Below are 22,195 nucleotides of genomic sequence, written 5' to 3'. Positions count from 1 at the left end.
AGAGATTATTTTACTTGTTTACACCCTTACTTTTCCTTGAAAATAGGTATAAATCCGAACGAACCCTACCTCCGGTTTTGATAGCACGTAACCGGAGGAAAACAGGTTTGGTTTTGTATTCTGGGTCGGGTTTTTATTTTATTTTATTTTTGGCACTTAGTAGCGGAAGCCTGATCAAAGCTACACATTGTTAATTTAAATAAGTGAAAATAAAAAAAAACACTTAAACAAGTTTAAATTTTGAAAAAAAAAATACTAAACTTTTTATTTTATCAAATAAACATTAAATTTTTTAAATTTGACAAAACAAATACTTAACTATCCTACGATTATCAAATCAAACAAAATAACTGATGTCAGATTATTTTACTTAGTTTTTTTCTACCATCAAAATGATCATTAAAAAAATTCAGTATTTTTTTATAATCTCAGAGTTCATATATTTTTTGGATCACTTAAAAAGTTCAGTGCTTTTTAGATTCATTTTAAAAAATTAATATTTATTTGATAAAAAATAAAATTTTAATGTTTTTTTTTAGTTTTTTTTCTTTAAATAACAATTGATTCCGTGATAAATAATCAGGAATCGCAGGTTAATAGGGTTATTAACAGCGGCAACAAAGGTATATGCAACAATGTAACATAAATCAATAATTTATATTTTTTCTGTATTTATAGTTGGCGTAGTTAATGCCTTTTTTGCCATATTAACAGTCGAGCTTTGTTGAGATTTTATGACCGTGATCATGTTTCCCATTAAAAGAAAAAAAATTAAACATCAATTAATGAGATATTAAAGGATAATTAGGAGATGATGATCTCGTAACTCACACTTCTTGGGCAAAACACAACACTGCATTAAAAATTAACTTAATTCTTAATCACAATTAGAGCTTCAGACAAATGATGATTTTGAGCTAAGTGCAATTTTTTAGCTTAACGATCTATCACAGTTTTTTTAGCTTAACACCTTTACATACATACTTACATATATATATATAAGGATAGATAGGGTGAGAATTTTAGTTCAATTATCAGGAAAGGAATCTGACGCAAACCAAATATAACAAATAATCTATTTACCAAGTATAAAAATAGTCGATTAAAAATGGATTTTTCTTTTAAAAATTAAATATTTTTTTTTGTTCTCGAGTATCTTGGGTCAAAGTCCAGATAATCCTGAAAGCATGAATCTGCCATGTGAATTTAGAGTATACGTTGTCTCCTCAAACTTGTGCTATCCGAAATCGGATGGATCAAACGATTTGCACAGACCACCCAAGTTTGGGTAAAAAAATGAATATTTTTGTTACAAAAACTTAACTCGAATGGAATAAAAGAAATCAATCAAATTCAAAAATAGAAATGAAATATGGGATTTTAGTATTTTTGTAATAGAAAAATCCAAACTCAAACGTAAACCTGAAATGATCATCCCTAGGAATACCCATTATTATGGATCTGGCCAGCAAAACATAGAAATAGAAAAAAACGGTCGATGAGAAGAACGATATTATATATAGAACGTGGGTCATATATATATATATATATATCACATGATGGAGCAGGAGTTGGCATTTTCATCACTGAAAAGCTGACAAGGATAAGAGTGCTGGATGGAGTACTGAGGAGGGTAAGTGAAGACATTGTTGCCCTTTTCGCACGAGGCCTCCTTTTGCGCGTTGTGGTTCTTGTTTTCGGAGCGTTGGCTTATGAGCTCTGCATGTCTTCCCATTCGTTTCTTCACCTCTTCCACGACCTTCGGTGGATCTATCGCCCCTCGTACCACCACCGTTGACTTCGACATGTCCGGTTCTACTGTCAGAACTCCTGTCCAAATTTTAAAAAACCCGTTTATTTGTATCGCAGATTTAAAATTTTATCATGTTTCCGTGGATATACATAATGCATATTGCATATATGGGTGTGTATTTCTAAGTTCGGTTTTTGAAAAACTATACATTTTTTGATTTTTCGTCACAGATTCGCTATGAATTCGTTTTTTTACCTTCATTTTTTTAAAACAAAAAATGTTAGATTTTCCGGTTATTTTTATATTCGGTGCGGGTTCAATTATTTTTTTTTATAAAAAAAAACTAGTTTGGATCTGTTTGATTTAACAACCGAACCGAAATGGATCTCTATATACATATACATGTACATATAGATCATATATAGATTCACATACCTTCCATTTTCCCTATGCCTCTTTTGATTTCATGTACACATCCTTCACAATGCATGTATATTTTCAACACAGCAGTTTTGATCTGTGGAGGGGGCTGAACTCAAGCAAACGAAAACTAAGTCAATCTCTTTTTAATGTAGCATCAAATTTGAAAATACATCTAAGATATATATATATATATATATATATGATCAAATATGACACCAAAAAGATATGATCAAATAATTCATTTTGATGTATTAAATATTCTAAACAAATTTTTTTTTAAAAAAAAGAGCTTACTTCTTTCTTTGGGGATTCCTTTTTCTCTTGTTTAGGGTTAGGTTTTGGAGAGATTAACTCAGCATTTCTACTGAATTTCTTCTTAACCCTTTGGAGTATCTTCTCGGGATCATCGAATTTTCCCGACACAATCACTTTGTTCTCTTCAATCTCTGTCTTAACTTGCTCGACACCTATAAAGGGAACAGTTATATATCGCTATAAAACAGAAATAGATACACTTTATATGTGTGTATGTATATATACAAGTTTTGTGTATATATTGTATAAAGAGAATGTTTTCAGCTGAGAAAATCAATTATACATACCATCATAGCCCTTCAAACAATTAGACACTTGCGAAGCACATCCTTCGCAGTGCATGTAAACCTTCATGATGACATCTTTACGTTGGCTTTGTCGTCCATTTTGCATGTTCTTTTTCTGAATAATCATACAAAAAGGCGTAACTAATATATATATATATATATATATATATATATATATGTATATATATAATTATGTATGTGTAATTGGATTTGAACAGTACTTTGTATATGAAATATACAGAATTTATAAAAGTTGCAGGAACACGTACCTCTTCCATAGATCTTATTTGCTTCTCTAATGGTGCATGCAAGGATGAAGAGAATCGAGGAAATGTGAGTCTATAAAAGGTGAGAGAATTCGATGATTATAGTAAGTTATAAATTAAAAAATCAATAAGTTTCTGAATTTAGAAGGTCGTATTTGATGCAATATGCGTTAAACTTAAAGGGAGAATTTTATTGCGTTTTGTAATAATAGGGAACGATATATATAACCATCATTTGTACGATGCTATTGAAGGATGTATGAGGAGAGGAGATAAACGGTTTTTTGTGACTACTAGTCTTCCTTTTTAGAGCTTGTAACTTCTTCTGAGTTGTCCAATCAAAAGTCATTAATGACTTGGATTTTCCATATCCTAAAGACTCCGTATCTTTCTACGTTCGTCTATATATATATATATATATATATAACATGGTGTGACTATTTTATCCAAAACCTAATTGATGCCAAATGAATAAAATATCACAGCAATTAAATCGAATTTGGTATAAAATTTAAACAGATAATTTTTTCCAAATTTGAAAATAATTGAAAAATTGAAAATTTCTTTTTTAAATAAATATTTCCGTGATAAAAACTAGCATAAATCAAACTAAATATAAAAGTAACTGAAAACCCAATGTTTTTAGAAATTGAATATTTTTAATTAATAAAAATTGAACCGAATATAAAAAACAAACCAAATCAAATTTAATACAAAAATTGAATAAATAAAACCAAAAAAAGACCGAATGAACCTAAAATGGTCACTCAGTGATTTCTTTAAAGATTTTTCTGTTTTTTAATTGTCGGTAGTGATGTAAAACGGGCTGGCTCGGACCGGCCCGGACCGGCTCGTCTCGAGCCAGTTTATTTTTGGCTCAGCCCGTTCGTCCTATTTTTTACGAGCTAGAAAAACTCTGACCTAGACCAAATTATCCGAGCTCCAAGCCGGCTCGCGAGCCAACCCGTTTTTATCTAATTATCCGAAATTTTTTTAAAATTACATTAAAATTAATCATTTAAAGTCTACGTAACAATATTTTGAATTCATTCAAAACATAACATAAAATATTTAACATAACAATCCATAAAACTATATCTAAATCAAGAAAAATTAACAAAACCAAACCAATATAAAGTGTAATACACCAACAACATCAAAATATAACAAAAAATATACATCAACATCAATATAAAAAGTGTCATACACCAACAACATCAAAATATAACAAAAAATATACACCTAACATCAACATATCATGAATTTTAATTTGTTATATAAACAAAAGAAGTTAATAAATTAAAGTATGAAACACTAATATTTTTTTAATGTCAGCTCGCGAGCCAACTCACGAGCCGACCGAGCTAGCCCAGATAGACTCGGGCTCGTCTCGAGCTGGCTCATTCGGCCCGTTTTTATTTGTTCTTTTATTTTTTCAGCCCAACTCGATAAAAAACGAGCCAACCGCGAGCCAGCTCGCGAGCCTAGCTCATTTTGCCATCACTAATTGTCGGGTACAAGAACAAAGAGGACTTGCATCTTTTCTATGGTAATTATTTCTACACCAGAAACCAGAAGTTACGAATTTTATTGGAGATTGATAAAATTGTAAAGGGAGCAGTGCTTTATAGAGTATACAGTTTTTGTTACCCACAAAGGAATCTACAATTTCTCTAAATTCCCAAACCAAAACACACACCAAAAAGCACATTCTAACCCAAAGAAGACGAACAAGAAAAAACAAAAGGCCTAATCGAAAACCAAAATGGTAGGAAAATATTTTGACGAGGAAAATATATACGAGAGGCGAAAAATCCGATTTCGGTAAAAATAAAAAATAAAAAAAATTCAATGAGGCATATTATCTTCACTTCCTACACCCACACTGGATTTATCAACCATACGTACATTGTATTGCTCGTATACTCTTCCTCTATTCTCTGCCCACCATTGCTCCGCTTGTTTCTCGCTAAACCTCTTCCGACTGAAACCCAAACAAAACAAAAAAAAAGGGCCGGAACTCTGAGTTTCATCCCGCTAACATATCATATCTATCAGATCAATATTTATCGTAATGGAAAACGTACCTGAAACGAACACGCTTGAGATCCCTTGCCCCTCCGGGTAAGGCGGTGAGAGTGATGTACACTCCGGGCTCATCTTGTTCGACCCATTCGTTCGCTTCGCTCTCCTTTGCTCGGTGGTTTCCGGCTCTATTCGTTTTTTCGGGATTCCCTTGATGCCGGTAACTTGCCTCGGGTGTGCTGCTTCCGTTGGAAAACGATGTGGGGTCTGGCCCATCTGGCTCGGGTTCTTGGAATGTCGGTTGGCTACTTGGTCGGTCTAAGATAGAGTTAGAAGGGCTTGAGCCAAACGAACCCAAGGAAGGAGACTTGATGGTCCGAGCAGATACTACGGGTAATCTTTCAGCCATGTCTTTTAACTGTATGGTACGTTGAAACAAAAAAAAAGAGAGAAAAAATTGATGCTTTGAAAATGAATAAAAAGAGGATTATTGGAAGAAAGAATTATCGGTAAATGGATACAGCGTTGAGGAAAACTTTGAAATTACCTGAGCGGTAAGTGATTTTATGACTTCTTTTGCCGCCTTGCATCTCGCTGTTTCTTCGCTAGCGATTGCTAATGCTTCTTTTAGTTGTTTCGCCGTTCTTTCAAGCTCGGATTCTTGAAGCTCTGCCTTCCGCGTTAGATTTTCAACCTGAGATATCGTTTACCAGTTAGCAAGACAGCATCTAAAGAGAAAACGTGACAACGATGTATTTAATTAAGTTTTCCGATATGGATTCAGATATCATGGGCACACCAATTCAGAGCGTTGCCATTCTGGGAAAAATGTGTGAGTAGTAAGATACTTGCTACATTTGAAGCTTCACAAGATATATAAGCATTCATGAGAAAGTTGCAGGAAATACGTCATGAGCGATAAAGATTTGGGCAAGAAAAAGGAAAGTTTATAGGGTCGAGAAGCAAGGTACCTGGGCTCGTAGCTTAACAATCTCTTGACTGAGGCTATCATTGGTTCTCTTAGCATCATCCACGACAAATTTAGGTGTGGTTAGTCCACTGAGAGTGGGAGTTGGTGTCGTTGAGCGAGGTGGGCTAGGACGTCTTGATATCGGAGAAGTTGCCCGCGACACAATTCGAGAACCAGGAACAGAAGCTGAGAAGAACTTCTTCGAGGATCCAAACACCGGATTGAAGGACTTGGATATGTTTAGTGCACCTCTTTGAGAGCATCCGCTCGGAATTGGAGAGACACGACTGCTATTGAATTCGTACTTCTTGTTCTTCTTAGACCGACCATTCACTTGCCTCATGGACTCCAACGACGAAAATCTAGCCAACTGTCCATCGGATCTAGAATCCAACTTCTGATCTTTGTCAATAGAATCTGATCCTTGGTTGATGCTTCCTCTTCTACTCAGAGAAGAATGAGATGATGGATCAGTTTCCATAGCCTTCTTTAATTTGTTAAAACACTTGTCACACACCCGATATGGTTTGTTCGGATTCGGTGCCATAGAAGCCTTCAGAGACTTTTTACTGCTGCATGAGTGGCAAAATACTAGTCCACAGTTATAGCAGTTGTGCCGCTTTCTCTTGAAATTGAAAGGCTGGCGACAACCCGAGCACGATGACTGGTCCATCCCCAACGCCCACTTGTGAAGGCAGACAGCTGCGGTGAAATTAGTGCCACAGGCAATACTTTTCACTTGTTTATCCTTCAGTGCATCCACCAATGTCGGGGTATTTCTATCCTCTACATCCCCATGACCTAATCTACCATTCGATCCCTTTCCCCAAGAGTAAACCTCGGTTCTCGAAGTTAACACTGCAATATGATAAGCACCACAGGCAATCTCTTCCACGAAACTCTTGTGAAGTTTGCCTTCAACACGGGTTGGAACCTTTCCATCTGCATGTGGATTTCCAAGCTGACCATAAACAGGACTGCCCATAGTATATACGTGGCCCGATGTTGTAAGTGCGACTGTCAGACTGTGTCCACAGGCAACTTGGCAAAAATTGGGCTCGACAAGGGCGGCAACACAGGTAGGCTTGAGTCTCTGTTCTTTGTCGCCGTGGCCAAGACGACCCTTATCACCATCACCCCATGTAAAGAGCTTCCCTGAAGAGCAGTTACTGGAGCTTGAGCTCCCAATCATGACTTCAACAACCGCCGCTGTGTGCCATACACCACAGGCTGCACGGACAGTACGGAGACCTTTCAAAGATTCGACCTCTCTAGGTACGGACACACTTTTTCTGTCTCCGTGGCCCAATACACCGAAGGTCCCATCACCAAAAGTAAACAACTGTCCAGCAGAGGTAACAACAGCTGTGTGGTAAGGCCCACAAGCAATGGAGGATACATGTATGCCCTCCAACAGGAAATTTACTCTTTTTGGGAACCAGTGACTTACTTCATTTCCATGTCCAAGAACACCAAAATCCCCTTTACCCCAGGTATACAAATCTCCCGATAGGGTAACTGCACAACTATGGTATTCGCCACATGCCACAAGTTCGATATTTGTGTTACCGAGTGCATCAATGAGTTTTGGATGTTGAACATCGGAATCAACACCATGGCCTAGCCTGCCTCCAAATTCCTCTCCCCAAGAGAAAATTTCTCCTTGTTTTGTCACAAGGACAGTGTGCTGTCCACCACAAGCAATATTTTGGACGTCAAGTACTATTGTAGATTCTAAAGCTTTTGGCACTAAGGAATCCATTATGATGTCAAAGGAACTTCCAATTCTACGGTTTCCACCTCCCAAAACACCTTCCCCTATGCCTTCTCCCCAGATGAAAACATCTCCCAATGCATCTCCTTCATCATTACCAGAACCATGGCTCGAGGAACTAATTGCACTTGACAGACTAACTCTAAAAGCATCCATGCTCATGCCCTTCATATGACCATGCACGCAGTCCGGCCCTGGAGATGGCAAAGAGTGAACTGAAACTGCCGCAGAGTCCGAAGGAAAAAATCCCTTTGGAGGAACAGCATATAATGTCACGTCTGAAAATGTTTTGTCAAGACCATTCTTAGGGGGACTCCCGTATGGACTATGAAGATGGTGATTAGAACCACCCTGGAAGGTAAATGGATAAGTTCTTAATTAACACGTACACCGAAATTAGGCGGTAAATCTTTATCAAAAAATTTTGGAGGCACATTTGATTCTTTTACCTTCTGAAAACTCTCATTGCTACTAAATGGAGAATGCAAAGGGGAGCTTCGCCTGGTATATGTTCTTGGGCTATTAGCTTCAGATGGTGTGCCATCACTTCTCGATTCTGTTCTCCATCTCCGTTGATGGAAGCGTGAAATCAAGGCTTTCAGACCACTAAACCACACCTCAGCCTCATCTTTATCCTTGCAGATCTACCAAATAAAATCCTAACACCAGATTAAAGAACTTCCTATAATCACACAAACATTTTGAATAACAAATTTGGTATGTCAAAGAGAAACCAGAACAAAGAAAATAATGTAAAAGAAGAGCTATAAAATCTCACCAAATCCAATGACCTCTCGTTATATATCAGAGAAAATGACTGATATTCCTTCTCGGGACGTGGATACCTCTGAAAAATAGGCTACACAGCAAGATTATCAGTCAATTGCACCAAATATGTATGGGCCAAAATACACCTTGACAGTAAAGGAAACTTAACATCAAATGCCAACCAAGAGCAAGACCAATCTGCCTAACTGAAGTAAGATGATAAGCTGATGAGTAAAATCAGATATGGAATGAACACAAAAACTAAAGGATTTGAATCCTTCTGAAAAAACAAATTCAAAGAAAAGAATATAGGTCTTCCTGGTGTTATGCATCAATTGGGAAGGCCAGAAACAACATTTATGATCATGTTACAAGAACAATCAACCAAAGAACTGCACCCTAGAACATAAAAATGATCAGAAGATACTTCTTATATGAAAAAATAGAGATCTAATCCACCAAAAGTCAGTGCATGAAGACTAGGTTTAAGCAACCTTTACAGGACTGTTGAATCTACTCTAAACATTTCATCACCAGCTCAGGGAAAATGAAAAAGACCGGGTTGTCCGCACATATAGAAACTTACAGTGCGCTGGCCAGATATGATTCTAGAAACTTGGAACAGCTTAAGATGTTTCTCCTCCTTTCCAGAGAACCAGATCAAAACAGTTTCATCCTTAGGAAAAAAAAGAAAGGCAACGAGTTTATTAAATTAGGCTGAACAATGCTATCACGCACACGATCAGTAGGGGAAAAAATGAACATATAGTAACTAAACACGCCTCAGAAAATAAATGGCAACAGTGTGGTAGTGCTGGAAATTCTTAAACAACATGGCTAACAAGCAACTCAAAGGAAATTTCAACCAACTTACATTAGAAAGTTGAAATGGACAGAACTTAGGCTTTCCCCGTCTTCCGTACTTAAGCAAGTAAGCTCCCTTTTTTAGGGCAGTGATGGCCTGAGTCCAATTTAATCCAAAAACTTTGAGTATGTGAACTCGTGACAATGACAGATTTTAGCTCAGAAATAAGAACAGAAGAAAAACTAGTGAATAACAAAGATAAGAACCAGTGCGCACAATCAAAGGTCTCTCCTGACCCAAAAAAGGGGGCTTAACCAATTATCTTAAACACAAATGAACCAACTTATCATCTGAACGCTTGCATCCGATCATCCCCAGCTATACACTTGAAACTATAGAATAAAAGTCAGAAATGAACTGTTTGCTCAGGAAAGTCGCAGTAAATTGAAACCTCAGCTAATCATCAAATGCTCCAAAGTCTGGTAAGACAGATGAATTCCGCAAATCGAAGAATTTTGTCAGGTAACCAGAATCGATTCTAATCATCTCCATTTAGTAGCTGGAACCGAACTCAGGAACTCTCGCAGTGCGCTAGAATTCTAGTATTAAGCTAAAGCACAATCAGGAATCCAGAATTTGAAACACATTTTAGTTCTTAGGATCCGCCTGACTAAAACGATCTTATCTTACCTAAAACATCATCAGAAAACAATCTGATTCCAAAACGGTCTTTCTATTAACGACTCATTAGAAGTACTAAAACAATCTTAACACGAGAATCATCACAAGACCTAGATTAACTGAACCAATAACTACCTGCTCAATATCTCTCTCCACTGGACCAGTCCGGCTAAGATCCGAAGCCATCCTTCCGTTACTCGACATAAACAGAATTCCGAGCAAAGCTCCTAAAACCCTTCACCCGCGGAAAACTCCACGAAATTCACACAACTCAACCTAAAACCTGAAAAATCGAAACACCTCCTGCATTCACGGAACCTAGTCCTCATTGACATGATCATCGATCTTGAAGAAACTTCAGGAAATTTCCCTACGATCTGAGAATTGAGAAACCAAACGCAGCAACTTCTTCAGCTCTAGTTTCAAATCGATCCGAATAGTAGAAAAACGAGCCGTCGGTAGACCGAGAAAATTCGAGAATGCCTTGTTTGGAAGGCTAGAAAACATTTAGCAGACGCGAGAGAAAGTGAGGGAAAATTGTGAAGCGGAGAATCTAGAAGACATGGCATGATCTACTACGCACTACTCAGTTATTGTAGCTTGTGAGAGAGAGACCAAGGAATATTCTAAATCGTAGATAGAAAAAAAAAAATCCTTGTATTTCAATAAATTGATCGTAAAATGCCCGAAATGTTACTTTAATTACAGAACTACCACCTGGCTATGAAATCACGTCTGAAGTCAACTTAATTGATAAAATAAAATAGGGAAAATCCTAAAAAAATTATCGAATTTGGAGATATCTGATATATTAATATCGAACTTTTCCAACTTCCAAATTAAATATAAATTCGTCGATTTTTATACAAAAAATATTGAACTTGTAAATATTTGACGGATGACGAGGCGTTGAGTCATCCGCCACGTCAGCAACGCGAAGAAAACGATTTGGTAAATTATTATACTATATGTGTTCACGAAAAAAAGAAGACTTTGGAAAACATTTTACACTCAATTTGTAAATTTCATCAACAATAAATGGCAGATTTTCCAAAAATACCTAAAAAATAGTTAACACAAACAATATGCTCATAGACCCACAAAAAAAATCATATACAAGAATTGAAGAAATTTTTATTATTTTTATTGTGTATTTATTCCTTTGTATAACTTTTATATGTCTTTATTTGAATTGCATCTTAAAATCTGATCTAATCTGCATATAATCAATTTTTCAAACAACTTCGTCGACTGCTTTCATATATCTTTTATATAGCCCTTGACTTTGCTATATCATATCTCAATCAAACCAAAGTATAATATTAGATATCTAAATTATTATAAATTCCTATAACTTTATTCGATTTCTTGAGAAAAAGTTTTAAAATGTCAAAGGTTTAATTCAAAATCTGAAATATTAGGTTTTTAAAAATAATAAAATACTCAATATTTAAAAATATTTAAAAATGATAAAATATCGATATCATACATTTTTACATCTCATTTTGTTTATATTTTGACACAATGATATCTAAAGTTTTATGATTTGATATCGAATTTTTATTTTAAATAAACAGCCGACTAAAACGTCGATGTAAAATATCAAAAAACTATTACTCATTAATAATAGCACGACTCATTATTTGGATCGATTTCAATATAATGATTATTCGATTGGGTTTGGTCTCGATTTCACAAAAAAAAAATGTATATTTTGTTTAGTATATTTTTATTTTTTCTTGTTTTTTTATATTCATTCTGATTTAGTTCGGTTTCGTGATATTTAATTTTCTAAAAACGTCACCATTTTTATATAGTTCGGTTTGAAAATGATATCAAATCTTTCAATTACATTTGATTCTTTTTTTAGTAATTTGAACCAAAACTTCGATCCCTAAAATGAATATCTAGTTTGTGGATATAATTAAATGATTATATTAAAAAAAACTATACTATTTCACTTAATTCATTAGTCAAAAATAGTGTAGATATGAAAGTATAGTGTAAAAAATTAGAACTATTAATTTGCTCATTTAAAAAATAATGTAAAATAATAGTGTGAAAAATAGTATTACTACTATAATGCTTTTGCCCTAAAAAAACTACAATCTTGCTAAAATGTGAGAATTTTTATCTTTCGAATGTGGGGAAAGTGCAGAAATTAAAATTTCAAAATATCAATTAGATAAGAAATTGTTATAATGACAAATTGATCCAATAAAAAAATGTTTCTGTACAACATTGTGCGAGGCTTTTGCAAGGCTTTCCATCTTTAGGAGTTTAAAAGTATTTGGGCCTAAATTCTTTTTGGATCCTATGGCTGTTGGGCTTTGATTCAAACTAGTGTTTAATGTTTTGGTGAAATATATACACGTGTATATATATACACCAATAAGAACTTATCTTTGTATGTACGTGTATAACTAAATAATATACACGTAACCGACGGATTATAGCTAATACTCTTCTACAGGTCACGGTGGAGGCCATATGGAGGGAACGCAATCAACGTTTATTCTGCAACCGAACTAATTGCGAGGAGGTTACTCGTCTAAAGATGGACAGACGAATCAGAAACATCTTCTTGACAGCCGTTGGCCGATACCGGATTATTACTTCATCGCCTCTCCAAGATTGGTACTATATCGTTTTATATACCACTTACAATGAGTTTCCAAATTTGTTTTCGGAATAAAACTCTTTTGTAAAGTTGTTTATATAATTAATATGATTCACATTTTTATAAAAAAAAAAAATATATATATATATATATATATATATGAATTAGTCAATAATTGTGGGCTAATAGTGATCATCATCTTCATGTGATCAACTTGGTCCTAATTAAAGATCCTACAAGACAACACTATCGGTTAATCTCATAAGATGTTTTATCACAAATGGCAAACATGCAAGTAATCTTGAAATTATCTCTTATGTATCTAATCTAACGCAATCTCTATATGAATTCCAACGTACATGTAGGAACTTGATTTGGTCATAGTCTAGTTTGATATGATACCAAATCCCGCTAGTCGATTTATTATTCGTATAGTTATGTATATAAAAATTATATATTTTTCGTGTGAAATAATATAATAAAAACCTAAATAATTGGGAAGAAATTTTCTCTTGTATTATTTCAAATAATTAAAGAATATATAGAGGTTATTATACATTTCACATGAAAACAAAACATCTTACCAGATCAAAGCCGACCAAATTAGCCTAAACCGATCTCTAACTTTAATATATCGTCTAACCTATTGTTGGGAATCTGTCACGTGCGCGCAAATCCTCATAATGGTATCTAGTCCTATTATTATGACCCAAAAGTATGGTTACAATCATAAATATCACATTAAAATAATGGAGAAGGTTGTATTGGTTACCATTTGGCTTTCAAGATTTTTGTATTTGGAGTTAGGGGGTGAACAATTTAGTTATTAACCAAATCGGTTTGAACCGAATAATATTCAGTAATGGATTTAGAAAATTTTATAATCAGAACAATTGTAAAGAATGGAGACCACAAAAAAAAAATCTTAGGGTAAACCTAATTTTATTATGGGTATTTAACGAATTTATTTTAAAATTATAAAGTTGATAAATAAATTAAAATTTTTAATTAAACAAATGGGGTGTATGAACCCATTGATTTACACGTGGATCCGTCCCTAAAACTATATGATTATTATTTATAGAAAATCGAAAAAATGAATTCGAATTCGGTCAAATATAAAAAATAATCGAAAAACTAAAATTTTTAGGAAAATGAATATTTTTATAAAAAAGTTCAAACTGAACCGAAATAGAATACAATGGAATTGAAATATAATTCGATATAGAAACTAAATGATCGATTTATAATTTTTTTTAAAACCGAAATAACGTAATCCGAATATAACCGAATCGAACCCAAACGATAACCCGAAATTGCAGCCCTTATTTGACATGCTAAACACATTGCAATAATTAGAACCTCACTAGTTGTATTGTTGCAATATTAATACATGAACATGTCTGCTAACGTGATTACATACATACATATTGGTTAAATTGTTGAATGTGGCAAACCAGGATGCCAAGAGAGGGAATCTTAAGCCGACGGTCTTCGTCTTCACCTTTTCGACCGAGAGAGAAAAAGGGACAATTGGCAAGAAAGTGAGACAGAATTACGAATGGTTAAGGGTTTTTTGTTTTTTTAGTAACTAAGTATCTTAGATTAAGGTTCAGACTAATTCTAGAAATCGGAGAAACTCATGTCAAAATCTCTCCCCAAATTTGGAGTTCGAACTCGGGCAGTACAAATGCGTCATATACAAATTTGAGTGATAAATATTCTTTTCGTTACCCGCTAGAGTCATTTAGTCGGAACACGTAAAAAACTTTCGATCTTCTTTCCTTTTTTGTTGTATGCGTCGGGATAATCTATATAAAAAGCAAACGTAAGAAGCATATATAGTTAAGGATCATGTGTTTAATTCTTATAACCTAACATAACTATTTGGCTAAAACTTGGTCAACAAACTACAATTTACATACTTACCTTTCTCCCTTAATTTCCTTTAATTTGCTTTTGACAACGTGGTAATTCTTTAAAGATTATAGATCTTTAATCTATTGTTTCCTTAGCCAAATTGATTTATCACTTTCGATATTGTTTTCCCAATAAGTGTGCATCATTCTCACGAGTTCAACGTGTTATACATCAAAATAATAATAAAATAGGAAAATAAAAAAGAAAAAAAAAGTCTTACGGATAATGTGAAACCATTTAAGTGATTTTACAATTCTTCTGTATGTGTATTATTTATTTATTATTATTTTGGTAAAGTATTATTATGATTATGAGCACGAGCTTGTTATTTACAATTTTGTTATTATTGGAAATTAGGGGAAGATTAGAAAGTCAAAGCTGACATGATTGACCACTGGCCCCACCACATTAAAACCAAACATTTCAGTCTTTGACTATTTCAAAAGTCAACCTTCTTCAATTTTCTGCTTTTTCCCTTAAAATCTACAAGATCCACCATATCTTTCATTTCTCTTGTTAATAGGACAAGCGATCACTTTTGAGTTTTGATTCTTGAACTCTCTCTCTCTCTCTCTCTCTCTCTCTCTCTCTCTCTCTCTCTCTCTCTCTCTCTCATGGGCAAATCTCTTATCAGTTCTTGTTTTCCCCTAAACCCTAGACGGCAATCCACCATAACACTCATCTATTGGAAAAACGGATCCACCAAAACCCTAAATGAATCCAGAAAATACGTCGCAGGGGAAGTCATGTTCGAGTTTCCCGACCAGATGGTGAGCCATGCAGATTCTTTCTTCATCGGTCGTCCGATCCTACCACTAGCCATGGACGATGTGCTGATCAAAGGCGAAACATACTTCGTCTTGCCCATTGACCGGTTCGCTTACAAAACCCTAACCACGTCCTCTCTCTCCATATTCAATCCCAACAACGCCGAACGAGAACGAGAACGAGAACGAGAACCATTACATCCGAAATCCCCCGTGAATTTCATCACCCCCTCGAGTCCACCGCCTTTCGAGTATTTTCATGGCTTAAACGGAAAGGTACTGATCAAAGTTTCCCCGAGCTTTATCATAAATCTCATAGGTAACAGCAGCAATAAGGAGGACGAAGGGAAGAGCAGTGATATCTGTAATACTCCGGAGTTGAAGAAGCAATATGTTCAGCTCGTAAGGTCGAAAGAACAAACATGGTCGCCGAAGCTCGAGACGATCTCAGAGCGAGAGATCAGGACTTCCCCGTACGGCCGTTTAGGGTTTAATCGGAAGCAGAACGAAAAGTTCGTGTTATAGAATTGTATTGAAATTTCTTCTTTAACCGTAGATTTATTTCCCGTTTGTGTATGTGGTGATTGTTTTGTTTCCTGAATGCCTTCTCATTGCTAAGAACAAGTTGTACAAATTGATTACTTTATTGGCATTGGTTGAAATAAAAGATATTAATTTGGCGGATATAATAAGTATTCACACCCGATAAGACGAGGTCGTTTTTTTACTTGGTCTTTCTATGTAATAAGAACTCCAAATTTATATATATATATATATATATATATATAATGTAATAAGAAAACCAAATATATATATATATATATATACACACACACATTGGGTATAGCTAATTATTTAGCTACCACGTACGTGTCCTTACAATCATTTTAAAAACTTGTTTTGTTTACGTTACAAACTTATTTGTTTTTATTATTTCCATGTAATTTCAACATGAACATATTTAATTGTTTAAAGTTACTTTATCAACTATAAGTGTATGGTATTTATTGTGGTCAAAGAAATACTTTTGTTAATTTATTTATATCCATGATAGGGAAATCAAGAGAAACGCACGGAAAAAATGTAAAAACTTAAGAGTATCAAACAATAAAAGCACATAAGAAAATGTTATGGTGGGAAAACAAGTAAGATATAATTTACAAGATATGAAACAAAATAGTTATTTTGATTGGCGTTTTCTTTGTTATGCAAAAATTTATATAATAAAATAGTTATGTAGAATTCATCTTCTTTTTCTAAAAAAGCTAATGGTGTGATTGTTCTTGCATGAGATAGTTAAGTCTTGTGCATATTATATCACCTTCACTTGCACGTTCAAATGTTTTTTTTATCTTTATTTTCTATTAAAATATTAGCTTCAGTTTATATAATTATTTAAACATTTGATCACTTTAGATTTGTTTATGAGTAGGGGTGGCCAATTCGGGTTTCGGTTCGGGTTCAGTTCGGTTATTTCGGTTATAGAAAAACTATAACCATTCGGTTTTTATATAAATTTCGGTTCGGTTTGGTTCGGTTATTTTTCGGTTCGGGTTCGGTTCGGTTTTGGTAAAAAGTTCAATTTTCCAAAGAAATTATCGATTATTCTCTCGGTTTTTTCGGTTATTTTTTATTCGGTTCGGTTTCGGTTTCGGTTTTTCGGGTTTAAAGATATCATAACCGTTCGGTTTTGATGTCGGATTCGGTTCGAGTACGGTTATGTCTTATTCGGTTCGGTTTGGTTCGGTTACTCGGTTAATAACCGAAATGGCCACCCTATTTATGAGTTTTTCTATATTGATAAATTTAATTCTATATTTTTCTCCACAAGTTTCATTTACTTGAAACTATTTAATATTTTGGATTTTTGTTTTGTTTTGTTTACTATTAGAACTTTGACCAGTGAATCTCTTTAATTTAATTGTTTTAACCCAATTTTATATTTAATATTATTTTAATTATTTTGCAATATATTGACACAAATTTTAAATTAAAAAATTTCATAAACGTACAAATCTAAAAGGAAAGATGCATGTTTAGAAGTTTATTATTAAGGAAAGTCAATTCGTACCTTTGTGTCTTAATGGGTTTTTAACTTTTTAATAGTGATGGAAACAACTACTTCCTATTTGAATAATTAAAGAGTACTAAATTAAGTTATATCATTTTTCTCTCTCAACCATCTCTGTCAAAACTAAATGAGATAGAGATAAAAATATATTTTGGTTAGTTAGAAAAAAAAATGAGTTTAAAATAGTTGGTTGTTCGATTTTATAAATCTTCGAGTGATATAAAATTTTTATTCTTCATAATATTTCTATAAAATGTTTCAAAACGAAATCGAAAATGATGGGATTTAGTTTATTAGAGTTCGATTATTTCCATTGGAGTTTGGTTGCTCATATATATATATATATATTAGGTAGGGTTTACAATAAAATAAATATAACTAAATAAAAATCGTTTCTGTTATCAATTTAATTTGGTTCGATTTTTTTTCTTCGATTCAAACTCAAATTAAATTAAATTTAAATTTAATAACTTAATTAAATTAAAATTTCTTTCCATACAAGATAAAATATACAATGCAATTCAAACTATGCTAATATATTACATACTATGTTTCGAAATGTTTTTTGAATCATATTTCAGAAAAGATTATATATAGTTTGTGTATTAACTATTTATTTCGAAATTTTTTTAAAAAATGTCAAATTTTTTACAATTTTTCAAAAAAATGTCAATTTTTGGGTTTATAAAAAGAAACAATAAATGTGAGAAAATATGTACATACAATTTTAAGTTTTCTTTTTTTTTTCTTCTCGTTACTTAATATATTCACGTAGTTCGTAAATTTATAATTTTTTTAGATATAGGAATATATCGTATAATAGGTGGGTGGGTAAGTCATATACCCAAGTTGATTGGTAATATGTGGATAAAAAAAAAAAGATTGAAGTCGGTCCAAAATAGATCACGTTTTAAAATATCAAACTTGTTAGGCGATCTCAGCGTAGAAAAGTCGTCTATGTGAAACTCATTAAAGGCTATTAGTACAAATAGTTAACTTGGTGGAAAGGCCAATCAATAGATTCAATGCACATCTTTTGGGGTGTCAAACGTGGATATCTTTTAATGGCACTAATGATGATTCTTGTAATTAATTATATAATAATATTATAGATAATTATAGTTATAAGCCTCACTATTTATAAAAAAAAAGACAATTCCGAAGTTAATTCACAAGTTGCTCACGGAAAAAAAAAAGTCATGTAAGACTGGGTGAATGAATGATGCAGTATGAATACTAGAAATATTTGATAAGATTGTAATTATTTATTTTTTAAATATTTTAATTCATTAATCAACTAGAATATTCATAATTAAAAGTACAATTTAATTATTTCGTTATCACGTGTGAGTTTTGAAATGACGTTCTTTTTTTTTTACTTGGTCAATCTTAGTATATTCATATTTTCTTGCAATCTGTGATTTTTTAAAGTTTTTGTATCTTGGTATTGAAATTTGTTCATATGAAACGTGAAAATATAAATTGATTATGTTATAAAGGAAAAAGGAAAGAAAAACAATTACATAATAGGTGGAATTGGAAAAAGAAAAAGAAAACCGGAAGAAGTAAAAGTTTATGGAAAACAATTTAGAATTTTGACATAAAGAAAAATTTAGATAATTTTAAAAATTAATACATTTTACATCTTTATTCATAAATATATGAATTACTAAATATTAATAGATTCAATAATATAAAATCAGTAAAGCAACATGGCCCATTGTTATTACCCACAGTAAACAAGTTCAACATCAACTCCATTAGCAAGAAATATAAACCGAACTTTCAAAAAATGTGGAAAAGAAGGATAACTTGTAAACTTTTAATAAAATACATCAATTTATCTTTTTTTGTTTAAAAAAAACCTGGAAAATTATTTTTTAATTGTGTCAACCAATTTTCTCGCTTTTGACAACTTCTACAGTTGTACTGCTACACTATTAATGATATGGCAATGAATCAATTGATTTCCGTTACAGGTCGATGCCACTTAAGACAAATAAATATCTATATATTTTTAGTAATTCCATATAACCAAATAAAATGATAAAATAATCAATTAAAAAAAAATAACCAAATAACCAGTAGTACATCAAAGGAGTCTTCACCCAGTCTATTTAATAACGAATCATTTTCAGTTTAATCACTGGTATTTATCTTTTAGAGATAGATTGGACGACTGATTCAGATATATTTGGATCCAATTATTTTAATTTTAAAAATTATAATCATTCAATTTTTATATTGAATTTGATCTAGTTCGGTTATATTTGGTTTTTGTTCGAATCCGTTTTAATTTTTATCGATAATATACTCATTTTCAAATAAATTTTTGATTGTTCATTTTTTATTTGGTTCCCAATTCGTTTCGAAGTCCTTTTTTTGTTTTAGAGAAATGATCTTTTTAGTTTTTATATCGAAATCAACTATAGCTATGTATTATTTGGTATTTATAACGACCCAAAATCCGATATTTCGGATACCGTTGAATCGTCACTTGGGTTATAAAAAAAATTTGATTTATTCTAAAATCAACCATCAAAATCACAGTCTACAGCGGAAGTCTAAAACAATGAATTTCAATAACTTAAGTCTGAATATTAATTTCATGAATAAATTGAATAAAGAAAATAGAAATTCTAAATCTTCGTCTTTCTGGAAAACTACCGAATCCAACCAAAATAATATGTTTCACCTTTCACATGTGGAGAAAAAGGAAGGGGTGAACTATGCGAATAGCTCAGTAAGGTTGCAAGACTATAAACCTAGTCTCCGTATCCAACATAGACAATCAAATAGAAAACAAAGTCAATCAATTAACATTCAACACAAACAAAACTCAATCTATCGATTCACGTTCTTCTCCTAACTTTTCTTTATTCGATTCTTTAAAACGAGTCTAGATCTAGGACCATTAAGTACCCCTCAGACTTAGCTTAAAACTCTTTTTATAAAACAAAACCAAAAATGTCGTTATAACCCTCTACGGATCGATGACGTAGTCGGAGTTATCAAAACATGACCAATAGTAATAATCCTCTACGGATCGCCGCCGTAGTCGAGGTTACCACTCCACATGGATCGCTGCCATGCCCGGGTTCGTTATGCCATCACATACGGATCGCCGCCGTACCATGGTCTCAAAACTCAACCAATAGTAATAACCCTCTACGGATCGCCGCCGTAGCCGGAGTTACCACTCTACATGGATCGCTGCCATGCCCGGGTTGTTATCATACCATCACATACAGATCGCCGCCGTACCATGGTCTCAAAACTCACTTTTAAAATATTTTTAGCACAGTCTGAGGTCACATCCTAGTCCCTAACTTCATTCTTTGCTTCTTCCATCTTTCTAAACATCATGCCAAAATTTAATTGATATCAACAGTTCAACTCATTCTAACGGTCCAATAAATCCATTAAGAAACGTCATCACATAACATGGACGCCGCAAATCATAATCACTCAACAGAAAATTTATCAATCATCAATCATCATTCATTATTCATCAATCATCTATCATCAATTATCAATCATCATTCATCAATCATCAATCAACAATCAACATACATCATAAATTCGGAAGAAAACTTAAGGCGTCTATCCTAAAGTTCTAACCGCATGATATCTACGTTCCCTATCATCATGTCTAAGCGAATAGAAGAAAGAGAAGTTCTGTCGAGTTTCCTCACCTCGATCTAAACGATGAACCCCGAAAGATTCGCTCTAGTCCTCGATCTCGGGTTCAATAACCTTGAAATTTTCTTCACCTGCGTACTTGAGAGAGGACGAGGGAGTGAGAGAAAGGGAGAGAAGGAGAGTAATGACGACAAAAGTAAAAAAAACTAGGGTTATAAGAGAATAAACCTAAAAGAATTTACAATTTAATTCTCTATTTTTTTATAACTTTTCAAATTTTTTCATAAACTTTTATTTGATACTAAAAGATCCCTATAAAATAATAATTTTCTCTAAACTTTTTAATTTTATTAATCAACTCCAATTAAATTTACTTAAAAAAACCGATCGTTATAGTATTAATAAAGTATGATTTTGTTTAGAAAAAAGAACTGTCGACAAAGAGGAATATGGTTAAGAGAGAAAAAGGTTAGAAAAAAGATATATGAAACAACTTTTTTAATTTAATAAAAACAAATTAGGTATTTTAGATGATGGATAATAAAACTATTATAGATTAAAAAAATATGTTATAAAGAAGATTTTAATAGAATTTTGAGTTGACACTAATTATACCTTAAAAGTATTTGACAATAAGATTCTAAAAAACACGAGAACCATTTTGGTTCGAAATTAACTAGAATCAAAATACTAATAAATTTCAGTTAATTCCAATTGGGATGGAACAAAACTTCATTATAGAATAAATTATAATTTGATTCAGATTCTTTTAGTTTATATTGTTGTTGTTGTTGTAAGATTCTTTTAGTTTGGATTATATATCAAAAGTTTTTAAAAAAATATTTGATTTGGATTCAAGTAACAAATAAATCATGATTAAATAGAAGAATTTGGATCAAAATTGAATATTTTTATGAAAAAAATTAGTTGTGTAAATCCAAACTAAACATTTTAAAAAATAAAAGTTTTTTCATTTTATTAACGTTCGCAATTTGTCCATAAAAATAATTCAAAACAAGAAGGAACCCGATTTTTCACACTAAGCAATTAACAAATTCATTTATTGCTTATTGAATTTGGTTTTAATCACTAGCTTGTACATTAGAAA

The 22,195-nt window shown here is 32.9% G+C and overlaps 3 protein-coding genes across 3 annotated transcripts; 1 reads left to right on the top strand and 2 right to left on the bottom strand.

Moving 5' to 3' along the window:
• Window positions 1-1,552: 1,552 nt before the first annotated feature.
• On the bottom strand, window positions 1,553-2,884 carry LOC104824659 (heavy metal-associated isoprenylated plant protein 3). The gene is made up of 4 exons (XM_010556771.1): window positions 2,779-2,884; window positions 2,471-2,643; window positions 2,189-2,282; window positions 1,553-1,830 (listed from the first exon to the last, which is right to left on the bottom strand). The coding sequence occupies exons 1-4, from the start codon at window positions 2,882-2,884 to the stop codon at window positions 1,553-1,555; spliced, it is 651 nt and encodes a 216-aa protein (XP_010555073.1).
• Window positions 2,885-4,611: 1,727 nt separating this feature from the next.
• On the bottom strand, window positions 4,612-10,680 carry LOC104824622. The gene is made up of 9 exons (XM_010556723.2): window positions 10,203-10,680; window positions 9,456-9,542; window positions 9,168-9,257; window positions 8,592-8,672; window positions 8,263-8,457; window positions 6,041-8,164; window positions 5,617-5,763; window positions 5,132-5,487; window positions 4,612-5,028 (listed from the first exon to the last, which is right to left on the bottom strand). Exons 1-9 carry the CDS (start codon window positions 10,269-10,271, stop codon window positions 4,893-4,895), a joined length of 3,285 nt encoding a protein of 1,094 aa, XP_010555025.1. The 5' UTR covers window positions 10,272-10,680; the 3' UTR covers window positions 4,612-4,892.
• A 4,530-nt stretch (window positions 10,681-15,210) lies between these two features.
• On the top strand, window positions 15,211-16,049 carry LOC104824621. Its single transcript, XM_010556722.2, has one exon. It carries the CDS (start codon window positions 15,222-15,224, stop codon window positions 15,897-15,899), a length of 678 nt encoding a protein of 225 aa, XP_010555024.1. The 5' UTR covers window positions 15,211-15,221; the 3' UTR covers window positions 15,900-16,049.
• Window positions 16,050-22,195: the final 6,146 nt, after the last annotated feature.

This window comes from Tarenaya hassleriana, unplaced genomic scaffold, assembly GCF_000463585.1.
Source record: "Tarenaya hassleriana unplaced genomic scaffold, ASM46358v1 Cleome40, whole genome shotgun sequence".
Lineage (NCBI taxonomy): Eukaryota > Viridiplantae > Streptophyta > Magnoliopsida > Brassicales > Cleomaceae > Tarenaya > Tarenaya hassleriana.
This window is presented reverse-complemented; position numbering and strand designations above follow the sequence as displayed.